Genomic DNA, 17,503 nt, shown 5'->3' with positions numbered 1-17,503 from the left:
TTGTAATTTTCCGGCAATGGATTGTTTTGACTGTAAAGATTGGCCGAAGATTGTAACTCATCTCCACTGCGATGGTTCAATGGTTGTTGCACTTAATTGAATGGTCATGGCTTCAATGCCAGTCACTTCCGACGTGGCATTGAACAACGGAGAATCTTTCTCGAATCTTCGTTCCGATGCATGATCCAACCTGAAATGGCAAAAATAAGAAAGTTCTCTTATCGAAGAATATTCGATAAGGATCGAAAGATACCTAAGCCAGAACTTTCCAAAACAACCAAAGTGTTGTGAGAGTGGCTGAGTAGAAAGTTCTCTTGTTGGAAAATATCTGGTTGGAATCGAAAGATGCCTAAGCCAAACTAACTCTTAGAAACAACGAAGGTACTGTGAGAGTGGTACCACAAGAGAATAAAGGAGCTTAGGAACACTTACATGGTGGATCATTCAGGACTTGTTTATATAGATGAAGATTGGCATCCATCCCCAAGAAAATCGGACATATGGATCAATTATTTTTAGTAACCGATCGTGTATTTTGAAGATCATACGTGGGAGCCTAGGCCATGTATCTCGCTCATTTGTCATGTGATTATCGAAACCATTAGCTGAGTTGGCGCCAATTGGAAGGAGGATTTAAAATTCGAGAAATTTTTTGCGCGCTTCTAGGGCCGGCTACATGGTAGACTTTAATTGGTAGATCGAAGGCTTCATGTCAGCTCTCACTGATTGATCTGCTATGTTGGTTGTGATCGGTTCCAAAACATATTATTTTATTTTGGTCGCTAAAATCCTACCATGGAGCTCTCCATGGCTAGGGTCCCGGCAATTTGTGTATACTTGGCCACGTGGTACGCAACAAATATGTTACAATGATCATTTTTGCAAGCACCACCAGTCGATCACACATAAAAACCTATAGGCTGCTAAAATCCAATTAAAAGCGAAGAGCTATATACGGCATCAAGTGCTTCCGTTCCGTGCGGGATTCCCCTCCCTCGTTTTCTTCGGCACCGTTTCGAACCACTCGAGGGCATTGCGGTCATTGGAGTCCGATCCGCACGGTAGGCCACGTGGTTACCTTTTGTTATTTCTTACCTTGTCCGTGTCCCCCGGTAAGGCGGTAACGCATTAGTCAATGGTGGGAGCGGTGTGGTGCTTCGACAGGTAGTCCTCCTTTTTTTAATCTTTTTATACGTCCGTCGTACATCGTTGTCGCTCTGCTTCGACAAAGGTAGAAACTCTAAGCCTCCGGAGGCATCGCGAGAGGGGAGAGATGGGAGGAGACAGGAAGATCGGGGTGGCGCTGGACTTCTCCAAGAGCAGCAAGAGGGCGCTGGAATGGGCCATCAGCAACCTGCTCGACGAGGGCGACACGCTCATCGTCCTCCATGTCATGCCCCCCCAGAAAGAGGAGTCCAAGCACGGCCTCTGGGCCAAATCCGGTTCCCGTAAGATCCTCCACCACCACCACCACCACCACAAGCACTCGGATTCCATTTCTTTTATTTCTAACCGATTAGCTCTATGCGCGCGTGTTTTAGCTCTGATTCCTCTGACGGAGTTTAGGCAGCCGGAGGTGATGAAGCACTACGATCTGGAAGTCGACATCCAGGTCCTCGACATGCTCGACACTGCTTCCAGACAGAAGGAGGTATCCCGTTCCCCACTTTAATTAATCTCCTCTTTACCCCCTCTTCTAATTTAGTCTCCAAGAATGTTTTATGAGCATGTCCTTTTCTTGATTTGGTTCTCTTTCCTCCTTTCAATCTGGGGAGGGAAAAAAAAAAAAAAATCAGGCAACGATCGTGGCGAAGTTGTACTGGGGAGATGCGAGGGAGAAGCTCTGCGAAGCCGTAGAAGATCTGAAGCTGGACTCGCTGGTGATGGGCAGCAGAGGTCTTAGCCAGATTCAGAGGTAACGCACTGTATTTTGACTCTACCGTTACTTGCCAGTTCCCAAGCTTCACCCCCCCATCTTAGATCGGCGTGTGACTTTTTTTTTTCTCCTGAAAGTACAAAAAAAAAGTGCGGACATAAATGTCAAAGCAATATCAAATTCCTTCTTATAATCATATTCTTTTAGTTTTAACCGATTGGCTGGTCCACCATGAATTCCGTGAATTTATATATCTGAAATCTGCGATTATTCAATTTTTTCATTAAAGACCCTCAATCGTGTCGTCGTCTATTAGATAATCCCTGATCAATAGGTTGTAACTATGGATGTTTAGCAGCGTTGCGGACCTCATTATATTTAACTGCCTGGATGTAGGACCTTCTCCATCTACACACGCTGCTGATTTCCGAGACCACGGAGTGATCTCAGATGTCACAACGGCACAATTAGATGATCTGTTCCAAGAGTCTCAGACAATTAGATTCAGAAATTGAACTAGTCATCTCCTCTTGTTACCTGGTAAAGAAGAAAAAGAAACAAAAAAATCATGGTTTTGGGCAGTCCAAATCCATAGCACGAATTAGCAAACAAAGCATTGCCAACTACGTCAACCAAAACCTACATGCATTTTGTTTGCCTACGGTGGTTTCCACATCACCACTCAACTCGAAAGTAGACCTTAGTAGCATCCAAGATAATTGGAATTGTCTGCTTGCTGTTGCTTGATCTATTCTGATTCAGGCTCATTTGTCCTACCCAAACCTGCTCCAACAAAATTAGACTGCATTATCCAAGCTTATCCAATTCCCATAGTGTCGACTCTCACCTAACCAAAGAATCCTACCAATGTCATCATCTTGCATAAAGTGCCTACACACCTAGTTGATAAGAAAAGGGAAAAAAAAAGGAGCAAAGGCTTACCTTGATAAGTCCAATTGCTATGTCTTAATCCATCCAACTAGAACTTTGGCTATAGGATGAACTTCCAAGTATCACCTAAGCATGTACCCTTGTTTATATGTGATTTGCATGGGCCCCCATTTGGTTTCATCATGGGGATATGTCAAGCCATCTGCTGGGATATCACTAATCAATGAACATAGTATGAAGTTGACATTGTGCAATAGCCAAACAATTGCTTCATATGAGGGAGTTCTTCAAGAGGTCTAGACAAGCCAGCTGCCTTCAGCTATTCTTATTATATTAGATGAAATGAGTTTCTAGCAAGTGTCTTGGCCACTAAGCCGGTTATGTTGTGGGGTCTTTAATATTTCTCAATATATCTAAATTCTAATCAGTGTAGAAATCATTGGTGCAAAATTTATCTTAAGCTGAACTTAACAAAATTGACAAATTTCATCTTAAGTTGCTGAGTAACATGTAGGGCCTCTTGGAACTTGGACTCTTTGAAAAATCATGCTGCGGAGTGGCTCCTTTATGTGCTTATACATATGTTCTCTTCAAGACAATTCTTTGTGTATTTATCATGCGAGTCCTCCAAGTTTGCATGCTGTTGGACCCAGAAGCTTAAGTATCATCTAAATATAAAATTAACAAGAAAAAATCCTTTAGAACTCCTGTGCTTTGGGTTTGAATCCTTTCCTATTTAGAGCTAAATTGGAGTTCTCCAGTCTACCAATCACGGCCATATATATACTGATGATGGCCATGATTGACTGAACCCACATGGTGCATGGGACAGTGTGCCACATGAACTGTGCGTGGCCCAGTCAATCACAGCCATTGTGCAATACATGGATGTCTGTGATTTGGAGACTTGACTTCTCTAGTTCTACCCTGAACCGGAGAGGATACCGACTGGTTTTGAGTTTTCTGGGTTATACCTATCTGTCAAATTGTTCACAAAACTATCTGATTAGCAGCTTCGTAGACAGCAGAATCAAGTTTAAAGTAGAGTCTCAATCAATACACTGTAGGTGTTTAAAGCTTACTGTTTCAGAAGCAAACTTGATCTACATAATCTTCAGCTCAAATTTGCAAGTTGATTAAACCCATAAATCCACAATAATTGCCAAATGGCATTTGAACTCATTGATGCAGCTTCAAGTTTATTACAGATTCTTTGTTTATCAGGTCCTGTAGTGCAAACAACTTGAATGATGGTATTTTATTCTATGCAAACATGGCTGTACTTTAAGAAGTTTGGTATTTTTTTATAGCAAACCAGCTTCACTGTTACCCCTCAACAAGGCAATATCCTTATGTTGGATGCCAAATCACATATGATGGCCATTACTCAAATATCAAATGCTAGATCAGTTGACTACTAACTGTTCAAATCATGTGCTCCAAGAGAATGTGGTACTGCACTCATGAAACACTTCATAAGAAAATGGTCTAGGATTCCCAGAAAGACATCTCAAGCAACATGTGATTCAACCCATGGTTACAGAAATTTGGAAGTTTGGGCAAATTTCAGGCCCACAGGGTGGTAGACTAATGTAGCTCCTATGTTTCTCTTCAAGCCCACAGGGTGGTAAACTAGTGTCAAGTTCCATCTGAAATCACGTGATAAGCTGCGTTGGTTTCATTCCCTAATAAAAGTGGAAGCAGAACTCCACGAGATGGCTAAAATTGTTGAGAGTTTATCTCCCGCAATATACTAGCCATCATGTCTCGGGTCCGGTATTCTTGATCTGAATTTTATTGTATCTCGTTAAAAACTTAAACATATTATGTGGATATTGCCCACAAATCCTTGGAGTAATCTCTTGTTGCTTGGAATGAAACACAAGGAAATCATTATGCACTGCAGAATTCAGTAGATTGCCTCTGAATGTTCACCCCTGGATTTTGGTTCTCCAGTGGAATGAAAATATCCATTGGTTTTTGATATCAAGCACCTGATATCTTTTATAAGCCAAACTTGCATTGGCTTGAAGGACTAAATTTCATTCCAAGCCAATTGATTTACAGGTAATCCCCTGTTGATGGCAGTAGGAGAGATGTTGAACATTTTAAGAACAATGAAAATTTAGTTCCACTATCCCTGGTCTGCGAAAAACTTATCATGTCATTACTATGAAAATTTTAAATTTCATTTGTAATGAAATTAGTATTTCCATCATCATCTGATTATCTCTATGTTTTTTCTTGTTCCATGTCTTTGGATATGTTTGCAGGATTCTGTTGGGCAGCGTGGCAAACTATCTATTATCGAATGCAGCATGCCCTGTGACCATTGTTAAGGATTCAAACTTCAAACCTTGATGTACCTTCTGTCTGGATAAACTCAAGCACCAGAAATTCAAGGAATGGAAGATCCCCTATGATAAGAGACAGGAATTCAGTAATGCACATGGACTTGGAATAATATGGAAATGTTAAATGGACTTCCGGAAATTGAAGCATATGTTGCCTTTAATTCACATCAGCTTTCCAGCTTTGTGTAAGAACTGTGAGAATAAATTGTGAGTGATGTTTTGTTGATTCGCATCTCATGTACCTCTGTCATATAAACCAGTTTCAGTCTTCAACAGTCTATCAGATCTGGAATAATTTCTGAAGTTTCGTATGATTAATCATTAATCTGCTTGAGCTTGAGAAAGGAATGCAGTCGCTGTCTTATGATTTGTTTCTACTGGTAATATGATAGAAATGCAAAGTAGCTGGTAGGCTGGATATTGGTCGGTATGTACTTGAGAATCAGCCTGGCGTGTATCAAATGCAGAGTTTCACCTCACATCGGAAGTTATATTGGAATGTGCCTTGTCGTTGTATCAGGTGTTTCTTCTCCTATTAAAAGTCAGTTGTTTGTTTGTAAGCTTGTGCATCTGGGCAGGCAGGAGCAACTTTCATGGCTGCCCAAGACATGAAAAGAGCTTACTTAGATAGATGATGCCTTTGAACTGGAAGTCATCGGTGTCCGGTGCAGTTCCCGTTCTCCTTTTTTTTTTTTTTTTTTCGCTAAAGCTGTTCCCGTTCTCCTCAATCGCGTCTCGGAAGCTCTAATTGGGCTTGGGCTGACATCCATAGACGCGGCCCAACTGCATGCCCGTGTCGGTTATTTCTGGCCTGTTTCGATGCGGGAATTTGGCGGGAGACGACTCCGAACCCAACTCATATTTGAGAAGAGAACCTGGAATTTGGAACCCTAGACGAGACTCGAGAGCTCGCCGATTCTCTGATCCCGTCTTCGCGAGCCGAAAGCCCACGGTATTCCTGCCTCCGCTATCTTCTCCGACTTCGATCTTGTCCGGTGCCCGTGAACGAGGTAACGGCAGTATCCCCCCTTCTCAATCCTGTCCATCTTCCTCTTCTGGCAGATCCTCTATTGACATCTTGTTCCCACGGGAAATCCCCCGATTGAATCCTAAGTTGGCCGGTCCCTCCCCCCTCTCTCTTTCTCTCTCTCTCTCTCACACACACACGCACACTCCTTTACTGGACATGGGTTGTCAATGATAATTTTATTTTTACGGGGTTTTTTTTACGAAGATATTTCGTTTCGTCTCTGAATGGATTTTGTTTGAGAGATAGTCTCTTAATGGAAATTTATGTAACCATTTCCATGATTCTGAGAACCTGAGTGCTTAGCTGGGGTTGGGATTCATGAAAATCAGCGAATTTTGTTATGTGTCTTATTCAATTTCTTGGAGTGCTTTCTTTTCCTGATTGCTATGTGCCTGTGCGTAGACTTTTTCCTGCCGATTTTGTTCTTAGACGGGGCACTTCCTCTTCAATTTTCCCATGATTGGATTTTCTTTTAGTTAGGAAAAGTTCCCATTATACATCGTATACCGTTCTTATTCTCCAAAATAAGAAAAGCATACCATTGTCATCTGTTGCTTTGGTTTATATCCTGGCTGTAATTTTCTTTCTCATTACACTACTCCTAGTTGCTTCCATCCACTGATTTTCTGATTGTTACAAACTGAAGTTTTGGTATTTAAGTAATTATCTAAATGCAGTTATGTTCCTTGTATGTTCTCCTATGCATTGTAGAAGTAGGATTTATCCGAGTCAAGATGTATGGGAGACTCGCAGCCCAGCTGTTCAGAGAACTAACATGCTCTGAAGCTGGACAGGTTGCAGCTTTCAATGTAAGCAATTTCTTTTCCTTTTTGTTTTGGCTCAGTCAAAGTAACTGCTATAATAATTTATTCTTTTGTTCCATGTTTGAATGATCAATGTTTTATCCTAAAAGACAGCTTTTGCAGTTTAAATTGCTTGTTAGTTTAGCCTAGAGGAGAAAAGGTAAAAGTTTGATGGCTTGAATTGTATCTGGTCTTCGTTTTACTGAGAAATGTAAATTGTATCTGCTGCTTTTTGTCAAATATCTCTGGCCTTGGCGTTCTACCTGTTTGGGTGAACTTTGCTGTCTATTTTCATCTCCTTTTGGATGGTGAATGTCTATGACACTCAGGTGTTGGTCATCATTCTAAATTTTTGTAAGCAAACCTGAGGTTGAGTATATCATAAAGGTGTTTCGGTTTTTGTGCTTCAGAGGTGAAGATAATCTCATGCCAACCTCTTCAGTTTACAACTCTAGTGTTGCAATGAAACTCATGAAAAACTAGAAATGTATGTACCCACCATTTAAACCTAATATCAGATTAACCAAGTTTATCTAGGACCAAGGCACTGCTCACTTCTATAGGGTGAAAGCTTGTTAGAGGAGAGGTTGATTCTCATGTGTTTCACATGAAATTTCTACATGCACACATTTATAGCCCAAGTGTTTTCCCTGAAATTTTGAACAACATCAGCACCAAAGTTATCGCTTTGTATATAGACAACAGAAATACTTAAATTATATAGACCTATATGTATTTGTACGCATTAATCCCAGATGTCATTTTTGATATAAAATTGCTCCGTGCTCATCTAAAATCAACTGCAACTCCTCTTTATCTGGTTAATCTTGGATAAGCTTGTGTTCTTTGAATTATATTTCATAAATACTAGGCCCCCTTCTTCCTGACCGAGTTGCATTCTCTTCTCTTCTATAAATATAGACGACCTCCTTCCCTGGGAACTGATGCTTTCGTCATGTCTAGTGATGTTGGCTATATTCCTAGTTCATTAGATGCTCTGGCTAGGAGCCCAGAACATGTGGTCCCCTTGAGGTTGGGAGGTTGGCTTTTGTGCTGTTCATGGACACTGCTTTGATTACAAAACAATAAATATCGAATTACCATATTTTTCAAACAAAAGAGGATAAGAAAGAAAGAAAAATAAAAAAGAGAGAGAAAAATATATCTGTCTTTGCAATCTTCTATTTTGTTATGTTTCTTGGAGTTCTTGCTAACAAATGACTTGTAGTTATTTGGTGCACCAATGCTTAAGTTCATTTTGTCTGTTTGACACCAATATAATTTACATGATATTTCATGTAGGGTGATACATTTGATGAAGTTACTAAAGAATGTGATGAGCACAACTTGCAACTCCAGTCCTTGATCAGGTAACTCGACTGCTCTATGTAGGTAACTCCGACTGCTCTATGTATGTAAGCAGGTATTTGTTCATTTGCATGCAAGCATGTATTTTATTTATGTGGTCATGTGGATATGGATCTTTGTTGTTAAATTGATGTTCAACAATCTGCAACTTCTCTCCATATTATTCTACATTTATTCAGGAAAATTGAGGATGGGAACCTGGATGTACAGACAACAATAAATGGGGAGCACTTTGGTGCAGTTACGCATCATCTTTCTTTAATAAAAAACAAAGGCTGTCTCATGGCTTATATGTCAACCATAACCTTTAACATGATCATTTTTGCTTAACATCATAGTTTCTTTCTACCTTAGTATATTACGATTTTTCACTTTCACAAGCTTGACCACACGATCACAAATCTGTATCGGCTTCCTTAGAAATTTCAATATATTGTAGTTGAACAGATACTGCTGAACAGAAATCATTCAAGAGTTTGAGATGGAAAGTTGGCACCATACTTCCCCAAGAAATTGAACAAAATCTTAATTATTTAGAAGAAGAATACTTCAAAAATCATTCTAGGCTTGACTGTGGTATTCTGTCTTCTTCAACCAATTTATGTGCCACATTCCTCAAAATGCTTGATGTATATATGTTTTTCATCTGCTAAATCATATTAGCATCTTTCCATGCTCTGGTTCCTCCCAAGGGTCCTTACATCTGTGTTAGGGTAGATGACATAGGAGAAGTGTCTCTTCGTGATCATTTGATATCTCTCACCAAGCACTCGCTGCATTTTCTTAGATGCATAGATGCCGAACCATTTATTTCCCAGGTTTACTATTACCAATTTGGTGTCATTTCTGGTTATATATATATATAGACCCTTCTAATGCTAGTGACTTGCTTGAATACTAGGGCCTGATGGAAGAATTTCTGGAGTGATATGAGAGACTTAGTTCATAATAAAATATGGTACTTCCTTTTCTGTATTTGATTAAGTTTTACCCGTTTAAGTTTTTATTGCATCATCAGATTACAATGTCTATGCTTGATGCTGCATTCATTGGCGCATGCCAACATAAAATTTATGTTTCTAACAACTAGTGCGTACAATACTGTTGGAGCATCTGTTCCTCCAGTGCTGCTAAAGCTACTGGTTCCAGGAATTATTCCTCCAGTGCTGCATGCTGGATTTAGTATTGAAACATGAGGAAGTGCTGCCTGCTGACTGGATATGTGGCATTGTCTTTGCAATCCATTTGTTTTAACTCTTAAAAATCTACTCAGGGTAAAGTGGCATGCATAATGGAGTTCCAGTTATGTTGCATACCTAATTGAAACGCACAACTATAGTTGAAGAGCTCCGGAAGCAAAGTGTGGAGAAGTGAAAGCGTGGCTGGAGCTGGGAATGCTTCTGGGTCAGGTATGGTACATGCTCCATCCATGGTCTAAATTGTTCAGCATTAGAAAAAGCACTCGTGGTCCCAGAGAAGCAGGACCATCAATCAGTTGCCAGGGCCCATGTGCTGCACTCGCTACATCTTTTTGGTTGGTCCAATCAAACCCTTCCAACTTTGGATTTGGGGGACCAAATGGGTTGCTTTCTTTATGGGCTTCCACATTCTCACTTCTTGTGGCTCCATGGGTGCAGCCAGAAAGGATCTCGTATCTGAAAATATAAGTCATTTCACCAAATATAAGCTATTTCTCTTCTTCTTTTTTTCTTTTTTTTTTCTGACCACAGTTTTCTAGCCAAATTGAGTCTTAAAAGAAAATGGAAAGAAAACGGTCCTAAAAGAAAATTAGAATAAAACAGTCAGCTCGGCGCCGAGGAACGGCTTCATGTGTAAAAATGTTTGATGGCCCACGATCCCTGAACCTTGCTCTGTTTTGACCCTTGCAAAACGGTCACAGCGACGTCCTACCAGCCCTTTTGAGGAGTCTAGCGTAATGCCCCTATCAGTTGGAAGTTGGAACCACCAATTACTTGATGCCATGTTTTCTTTTAGGGAGTGTTTTCGAAGCTAAGGATGTTCTGGTTTGCCCTCTACCTTCGTATCGGCCATTGCTCTTAAGCGCCACCGTCTCTTCCTTTTGATTTTATCCATGATCGGCAACATCCCCTTTTATGGTTAATGCTTAATTACATAGGTAATGGCTCAGGGCTCATAAACTATTTCTTAAAAAAAGAAGCGGGATGGGTGATCGAGACGAATAGTGCAAGTCAAGCGACATCCATGCGTGTTTGGGCTTCCCTTCCGAGTAGGGAGTGATCCGTGGTAGACGTTTTATTAATTATTTTCGCAGGAATGGCGGAGCCCTTTGTGTCGATGGACTTGGGCTCGAAGGGCCCAATTGTTTCGAAAACCCAGAACCTCCGGAAACGATCCGCTTAGATTTCTCTAGAACCTGGTGTTGATCCTTCTTGGATACCGTCATCATGCCTGTAGGGCTGCTTTCCCGTGGCGGGGAAGCTTTCCTACTGAGATAAACATTGATTAAACCGAGTACACGCTTGGATTAGCTTCCCAGCTGGCACAAAATTTCGCACAGAAATAGGTAAATACGGATACCATGTCGTGGCTTAGGCGTATCAGACGCGCACGTCCTACCAAATTTACCGGCAACGGAAATACTTAAACATGATTTGCAGCTTCTGTGGATGGTGTCAAAAGAGGGGAAAAAATCTGTAGACTTAGAAAGAAATATGCGACATATATGATTGCATGCAAAAAATCAATGCGAACTTCAGCCATAACAATATGACCACACAAAACATCACGAGGATGGTGACGAATTAAGATAAATGCGTTTCTAATCAACATATTGGATATGGTGGTCAAATTGGTGCCAATGCTTATCTGCTAATCAATGTATGGGATGGAGGGCCACATGCTTGGTGAAATCGGATGGGCAGAATTTCCATCACGGGAATAGATGATTATGAGAGTAAGAGTGGGGGCAGTACAAATACAATCTTTGAGGGAAAAGAAGGCAATTGCTTGGCTGCATGCTGTGCAGTCCTTTTCTTTCCATGGCTCTATTTGAGTATAGAATGGAGAAAATCATGTTTAATACGATTTAAGATAGGTGTTAGATGGAATCATAATGAGCGCTTAATTTGATAGCCTCTAGATTCTAAGCATAAATTATGATGCATTAAATTATTGCGGCGACTCTTGATGCTGCGAGGAGGCTCATAAAACATGGTCACTTTGATACGCTAGCCCTTCAATATATATATATATATATATATATATATATATATATATATATATATATATATATATGTATGTATGTATGTATGTATGTATGTATCTCTCTTAAAAAAAAAAAAAAGGCAAAAAAAGAAAATGTATTAGACCTTAAAAAAGGGAGGTGGAGACGGTAAAAACAGCCAGCGCATCTCATGAGTTGGATAGCGATTCGCCTGCCCTCGTGATTGCATCCATTTCATACGAGATTAGAATGCAATTAATTCCCCAGGGCCGCTGAATCCGAGTGCTCCGTGGCACCTGATAGACTCATCGGGCAATAAATTATCTAAATATCAAAAAGGGAAATGCCCTTAAATTGGAGGAGGAGATCCATCGGAGAGAGCGAGACGGGAGCGTCTGTTGGCGGTGGTCGATCCCTCGATCCACGCCTTCCATTTATTAGCCGTAGCCGCAAATATTTCAAAAGTGAAAAAAAGGGCGCTCTCGCTCTCCCACTCACGGAGGGCTTGCGCGAGGGCTGGCGCCAGTAATAATAACGTCCATGGCCACCCCCAAGTCCAACCTCCAATATAAAAAAAAAAACGAAGGAAGAAAAAGGAAAGAAAAATGATATGGAGCAGCCCCCACAAGGGCAAGGCCTTCTCCACTTCATATGTGCAGGAGGCCCCCCCTTGTACCGACCAGAGGATCCTAAGAGGCACCACTGTCTTCCATTAGCCCACCGTGGAGCCTCCGCCCTCCATCCCCTTTCATTTCTGGGTTCCTGGGCCTCTAGATCCCTCCGAAGAGCTCGCTTCCTCGCCCTGAGGAAGCCCGGCCGCAGGCTTGCATTCGACGAATCAGGGGAGCTCGAGATGGAGGACGTGAACGAGGGTGGCCTTGCCGATCGTGGCTTCGACGGCGTTGTTGCACAAGGCGAGACCTTCGTCGATTCGCTGGAGGTTGAGAGCCATGGGAGCAGCAGCAGTTCGACCTCCGAAACCTCCTTCGGTGAAGAGCCACAAGGCCGCATTAGCGGCTCCGACGAATCATCCAAGCACCCGGCGACATTGGGTTGGGCAAAGCAGAGTAGCGTGCAATCTCATCTAGCTGCCAATGTGGAGAAAACCCAACAGGACGATGAGAGAAAACCTAATGTTTCTTCAGGTATTGATGTCTTCTTCTCCTTCCTTCTTTCTTCTTCTTCTTCTTCTTTCTTCTTCTTTTTAGTCTCGGTTGACTTTCAGCTCATGTCATCTAATCATCAGCATTATACGTTCATTGCAAGTATGTTTACAAAGCAAAGGGAAGAATGCCACAAAATTGCATCATTCTACGGGTGAACTCATATTTTGGATACTTCACCATCGATTTTTACGGTGAAATAGTTGCAGATTGTTTTTTTTTTCTCCTCTCCACTTCCCTTTTATATGTGGTTTAAAAATTTGATTTCTCAAACAGCATCTAGTCAAAAATAGGATCGCCAGAAATTCGTCTGATTGGGTTATTAGTGTAAGCATGGATTATAATGTCAATGCCAGATCTGCTCTTACATAATCTGTACTGATTTGGCCGAAATAATTGATTAAAGTGTATGTGGATATGACTTGACCTCTATTAGAGATTGAGATGATGAAGGAAAGATTTGCCAAGTTGTTGCTTGGAGAAGACATGTCGGGTTCCGGGAAAGGAGTGTGCACTGCACTGGCTATTTCAAATGCTATTACGAATCTCTGTGGTGAGTTTCGTAGCTCTAAGTATCCCTTGGTACAATTGTTTCATGTTTATAACGTTTTATTTACCTCGATAAGTTTCGTTCGATGTGCTCTTCTTTAAAACCCTCGTTCCTTTCTCCTATTTTAGCCACGATTTTTGGGCAGCTTTGGAGGCTAGAGCCTGTGACCCCTCAGAAGAAGTCCATGTGGAGAAGAGAAATGGAGTGGCTTCTCTGTGTTAGCGATCACATCGTTGAACTGATACCCGCTTGGCAAACATTTCCTGATGGGAGCAAGCTTGAGGTGATTACTATTCTAGAGCTAACTATTTTCTCGTGTTATATGGATTAAATTTTCCTTTGTATCAGTAAAAATTTAGCTATCTGTTCTATTTCTCATTTCACCATGTAAATTTGTTTTTGGTTAGCTTGAGGTGATTACTTTATTTCACTGGATGTATCGTATCACCCAATCCTACTAGTATGAATTCTTCCATATATATCCAAGTCACTGCGTTTGGTTGGGTCCTAAGAGATATTCTCAGTTGTTTCTTGAACTCGCTACTCTAGATATTTTCTCCATGGTTATTTCGTGATCATTTTTGCTCCATCTATTTCAGGTCATGACTTGCATGCCACGGTCTGATCTATACGCCAATCTTCCGGCGCTGCGCAAACTAGACAATATGCTCCTTGTGAGTCTCGGTGCTGCTTACTGTTTCTCAATCCTAACTTGGGGGTGCTGATTTCTTATTGAAATTTTGCTCCTTGCAGGAAATATTGGATAGTTTTAGCGACCCAGAATTTTGGTACGTCGATCAAGGAATAGTAGCAACTGATTCTGATGACTCAGCCTCTTTCCGGAGAACTCTTCACCGTCAAGAAGAGAAGTGGTGGCTTCCCGTACCTCGTGTCCGTCCTGGTGGTCTCCACGAGCAGACAAGAAAACAATTGCAGCACAAACGTGAATGCACAAACCAGATATTGAAGGCTGCAATGGCAATCAACAGCAATGCTTTGGCTGAAATGGAAGTTCCTGAGTCATATCTTGACTCGCTTCCAAAGGTCAGATCTCCACTAACTAGTTTGTCCTTTTAGTTGCTTATCTGTTTATTGATTAGATTTATGGTCTGCTCAGACTATATGATGACGATAGGATCCAATGCTCTAGTGCTCGTATTATTGCATGGCATCAATATATAATAACGACAATGGTGTGAATATAATTTTTCAATTCATCGTTATAGAAGTATTCATGGCTTCTCCAATCATTCTGAATTTTTTTTTATATATTTTTCATCATATCATGAACCTCGAGGTTGAACTGTGTTGGTTATGGCTTGAATTGCAGAATGGAAGAGCATGCCTAGGTGATGCGATATATCGCTATGTTACTTCAGATCAATTCTACCCAGAATGCCTTCTTGATTGCCTTGATTTATCCTCCGAACATCAGGCTCTAGATATTGCCAACCATGTCGAGGCATCAATCTACGTGTGGCGTCGGAGAGCATTTGCCAAGCCTATAAACAACCCAAGCCACACTGGTGCTAAATCATCCTGGGGCATGGTCAAGGATATGATGATGGACACGGAGAAGAGAGAATTGCTTGCTGATAGGGCCGAGTGCCTCCTATTATGCTTGAAGCAGAGGTTCCCTGGTCTCACACAGACAACCTTGGATATGAGCAAAATCCAGTTCAACAAGGTTTGGGTCCTCACCAGCTCACTTAGTTCAAATGTTTACACTTGCTTCAAGACCTTTTATAGTTTGACTAGCTTCTATGATCAACTGTTCAGGATGTTGGAAAGTCCATTCTAGAAAGCTATTCCAGAGTTCTGGAGAGCCTTGCGTTCAACATTGTGGCTCGTATTGATGATTTGCTTTATGTCGACGACTTGAGCAAACACTCAGATCAGTTCTCATCGGTTCCCATGGTCGGTGTTGTTGCTCACAAGAAAGTTCCACTTCCATACTTGGTGCCTGCCGCAAACACTCCATATGCATCTGCTTATGCCGCACCTAGCATCTCGCCCCCAGATTTAATAAGTTCTGCAAAGGGAGAGAGGACCCCATTTATCAGCAGAAAGTCTTATAATCGTGGATTCGGCGTGAAAAAAGTTTTGACAGATTATCTTGGAGTTGAAGTGGGGGGGAAAAACACAAGCGATATGGTCGAGGTATCAGCACCTGTATCAAGCATGAACCTGGAAGCCTCAGCTTCCTGAACGCCATCCTATTTCAGGTCCCTTGGAATGTAAAACAAACACGTGATGCTTCTCACGAGTGTTGTAGGAACAGAATTCTCTGTGCTGGATCGACAGTTGCATATTTGAGTGTGGTATTGTAGCAATTAGCAAGCATTGTCCCAAAGCTGTATGAAGAACACCGAGAGAGTATCATGTTACCGTTTGAAAACAAGTCTTTTATTCTGCTTTTCTTTTCCCTGTTTTTTGGAAGGAAATGTATCTCTTGTAGCTGGGTGTGGCATTTTCTAAGCATGAATCGAAAAGGAATCTTATATCCTCAGGAAGAGTCTTGACACATGAATTAAGCCTTCTTTTGAAGGACTCAGATATCCACGTATTGTTCACAGTGATGATTGTTTGATTAATTTTTGGACACAGCACCAATGTCCATGCATGAAAATGATTCTTAATTCAGAAGTTACAACTCCAGTTCGGACAGAAGGCCGAGGTAAATGATTTGATGAGTTTCTTTCTCTGTTTCTTTTTTCGTAGAAAGAATGAATTGATAGATTGCAGGGGCTAGGCTGGAGTTGGATAGGTAGGACTCAGCTTCACTCGGTGTAATCACAGCTCCGTTGCTTAGATTGCAGGGGCTGAATCTTACAAGCAATGCTGTTCGATGCATCTGATGTGTGTGCTCACCAGCAGTTTCTTCGTTAACCGAGTCCTTGGACAGGATTTTGGACGTGGATAGGGATCTCCCAAGAAGAAAGGTGTCGTTGCCTTGGGAAAGGGCCAGTATTGCTGCCTACGAGTGATTCAGTCTGAAAGGAAACTCAAGTAAAGGATATTACGATCACTAAAGAAATGAAATTAAAGTAGGTGGCGTTGCTAAAGCTTTCTGATGAGAATTAGTGCTGCAACAAACAGGTTGTAATGCTGCCCCCATTATGCGGTTTGTGAGGTGGCAATCTTCATCATGAGAGGCAGTACATACCTCCAGGATTCTCTAGTAGTATACACCAAGCAAGTAATTTGGAATATTCTGTGCAAAGTAATCATAAGACACAGCGGAATTGCTGTTGGTAGCTGCTGGTGTGATGGTTGTGGTGCATTAGCTCGTCTCTTTGTAATAACGTTTTGCTGCTGGCGTACAAGGTATGAACGAACAAACATGAAATTTAATTTCAGCTGCTCTACTGGACGGATCGAGTTGAGCTGTCTAGCACGGTGCATGCACCCGCCGGTCGCGCATATTATATATATACTTGCTAATTGTTTGGCAAGCTGAACATATATAATATGAGGAAGCAATATTTCATGATGATTTTGTGCAAGTATGAAAGCCCCAAATATACTATTTGCTAATTTAACTGCTTTATGTAAGGGTCAAATACAGCATTGCCTTCTAAATGCAAATAGTTCAGATCCGAACACTCGTGACTTCAATATAAACTATTTTGTTACGCGTATTTTGTATCTTGCTGTTAGTTTTGAATAGCCACCATATCACCCATCTTAGATATGGGCAACTATCACTCATCTCGTGACGTATGATGTTTGGCACTCGATGTGACCCTCCTACTCTACTTTCTATGATGGCCATCCATCACATGGCAGCTATCCAGGCCATACAGCCCTCTGCAGTCTTGCACCAAACAAGCACCCCCAGAGGATCTGGACTCGTCGCACCTGAAATCAGCAGAGGCTGTTTGCTAACTACACCACTCCAAATTCTGAAAGAATTCTTCCATTCCATACGACACATTACGCTCGATAGTATGGCCTGAAAATCGGCAGGATGCGAGGCTCGAAATTCCGGTGCAGCTGCTGGCCAGGTTTTTGTCCATGGAAACAAAGAAGCTTCGGCTACCCCTTCGGAAACCTCAACCCAGTGCAAACGCGCGGCACGCTAGGTGCAACAAACACCCAGTAATTCAAAGAAGAGGACAAGAAGAACTAAATCGATTATAGAAACTTAGATAAACGCACACCCCTTTCCGATGAATCCTTTCCCCGTGTCATCCTCTCCCAGAGTTTTAGAAACAGATCGAGTAGCCTCGTGAAAGAGAGAAGGTGGGGGGGGAATACTTG

General features: G+C 41.6%; 3 protein-coding genes across 4 annotated transcripts; all 3 read left to right on the top strand.

Annotated features, from left to right (window-relative positions):
• Positions 1 to 1,189: 1,189 nt before the first annotated feature.
• Positions 1,190 to 5,446, top strand: LOC149751074 (universal stress protein PHOS32-like). Its single transcript, XM_089928326.1, has 4 exons — positions 1,190 to 1,448; positions 1,542 to 1,651; positions 1,797 to 1,915; positions 5,041 to 5,446. Exons 1-4 carry the CDS (start codon positions 1,274 to 1,276, stop codon positions 5,126 to 5,128), a joined length of 492 nt encoding a protein of 163 aa, XP_089784452.1. The 5' UTR covers positions 1,190 to 1,273; the 3' UTR covers positions 5,129 to 5,446.
• Positions 1,924 to 10,032, top strand: LOC113460923 (uncharacterized). Of its 2 annotated transcripts, XM_089928328.1 has the most exons (7): positions 1,924 to 1,978; positions 6,040 to 6,131; positions 6,863 to 6,960; positions 8,257 to 8,324; positions 8,502 to 8,562; positions 9,224 to 9,280; positions 9,596 to 10,032. In XM_089928328.1, the coding sequence occupies exons 3-6, from the start codon at positions 6,886 to 6,888 to the stop codon at positions 9,248 to 9,250; spliced, it is 231 nt and encodes a 76-aa protein (XP_089784454.1). In that variant the 5' UTR covers positions 1,924 to 1,978; positions 6,040 to 6,131; positions 6,863 to 6,885; the 3' UTR covers positions 9,251 to 9,280; positions 9,596 to 10,032. The 2 variants fall into 2 exon arrangements, with proteins under 2 accessions (XP_089784454.1, XP_089784453.1); XM_089928327.1 differs by lacking the exons at positions 9,224 to 9,280; positions 9,596 to 10,032 and having other exon boundaries at positions 8,502 to 9,217.
• Positions 10,033 to 10,178: 146 nt separating this feature from the next.
• LOC103722543 (rop guanine nucleotide exchange factor 7) lies at positions 10,179 to 15,800 on the top strand. Its single transcript, XM_088713902.2, has 7 exons — positions 10,179 to 12,672; positions 13,127 to 13,243; positions 13,369 to 13,523; positions 13,840 to 13,914; positions 13,994 to 14,284; positions 14,571 to 14,927; positions 15,020 to 15,800. The coding sequence occupies exons 1-7, from the start codon at positions 12,138 to 12,140 to the stop codon at positions 15,446 to 15,448; spliced, it is 1,959 nt and encodes a 652-aa protein (XP_088570028.1). The 5' UTR covers positions 10,179 to 12,137; the 3' UTR covers positions 15,449 to 15,800.
• The last annotated feature ends 1,703 nt before the right edge of the window (positions 15,801 to 17,503 follow it).

Source organism: Phoenix dactylifera, chromosome 17 (assembly GCF_051530095.1).
Source record: "Phoenix dactylifera cultivar Ajwa chromosome 17, Ajwa_hap1_PhDact_Kaust_v1.1, whole genome shotgun sequence".
In the NCBI taxonomy this organism is placed as follows: domain Eukaryota; kingdom Viridiplantae; phylum Streptophyta; class Magnoliopsida; order Arecales; family Arecaceae; genus Phoenix; species Phoenix dactylifera.
Note: the sequence above shows the minus strand (reverse complement) of the source record. Positions and strands in the feature narration are given on the sequence as shown.

Coding starts and splice junctions, on each gene's coding strand:
- LOC149751074 (XM_089928326.1), top strand. CDS start 1,274: ATGGGAGGAGACAGGAAGATCGGGGTGGCGCTGGACTTCTCCAAGAGC. Junction 1,449..1,541: donor CTGGGCCAAATCCGGTTCCC/GTAAGATCCTCC, acceptor CGCGTGTTTTAG/CTCTGATTCCTCTGACGGAG. Junction 1,916..5,040: donor GGTCTTAGCCAGATTCAGAG/GTAACGCACTGT, acceptor ATATGTTTGCAG/GATTCTGTTGGGCAGCGTGG.
- LOC113460923 (XM_089928327.1), top strand. CDS start 6,886: ATGTATGGGAGACTCGCAGCCCAGCTGTTCAGAGAACTAACATGCTCT. Junction 6,961..8,256: donor GACAGGTTGCAGCTTTCAAT/GTAAGCAATTTC, acceptor TATTTCATGTAG/GGTGATACATTTGATGAAGT. Junction 8,325..8,501: donor CAACTCCAGTCCTTGATCAG/GTAACTCGACTG, acceptor ACATTTATTCAG/GAAAATTGAGGATGGGAACC.
- LOC103722543 (XM_088713902.2), top strand. CDS start 12,138: ATGGAGCAGCCCCCACAAGGGCAAGGCCTTCTCCACTTCATATGTGCA. Junction 13,915..13,993: donor AACTAGACAATATGCTCCTT/GTGAGTCTCGGT, acceptor TGCTCCTTGCAG/GAAATATTGGATAGTTTTAG. Junction 14,285..14,570: donor ATCTTGACTCGCTTCCAAAG/GTCAGATCTCCA, acceptor CTTGAATTGCAG/AATGGAAGAGCATGCCTAGG.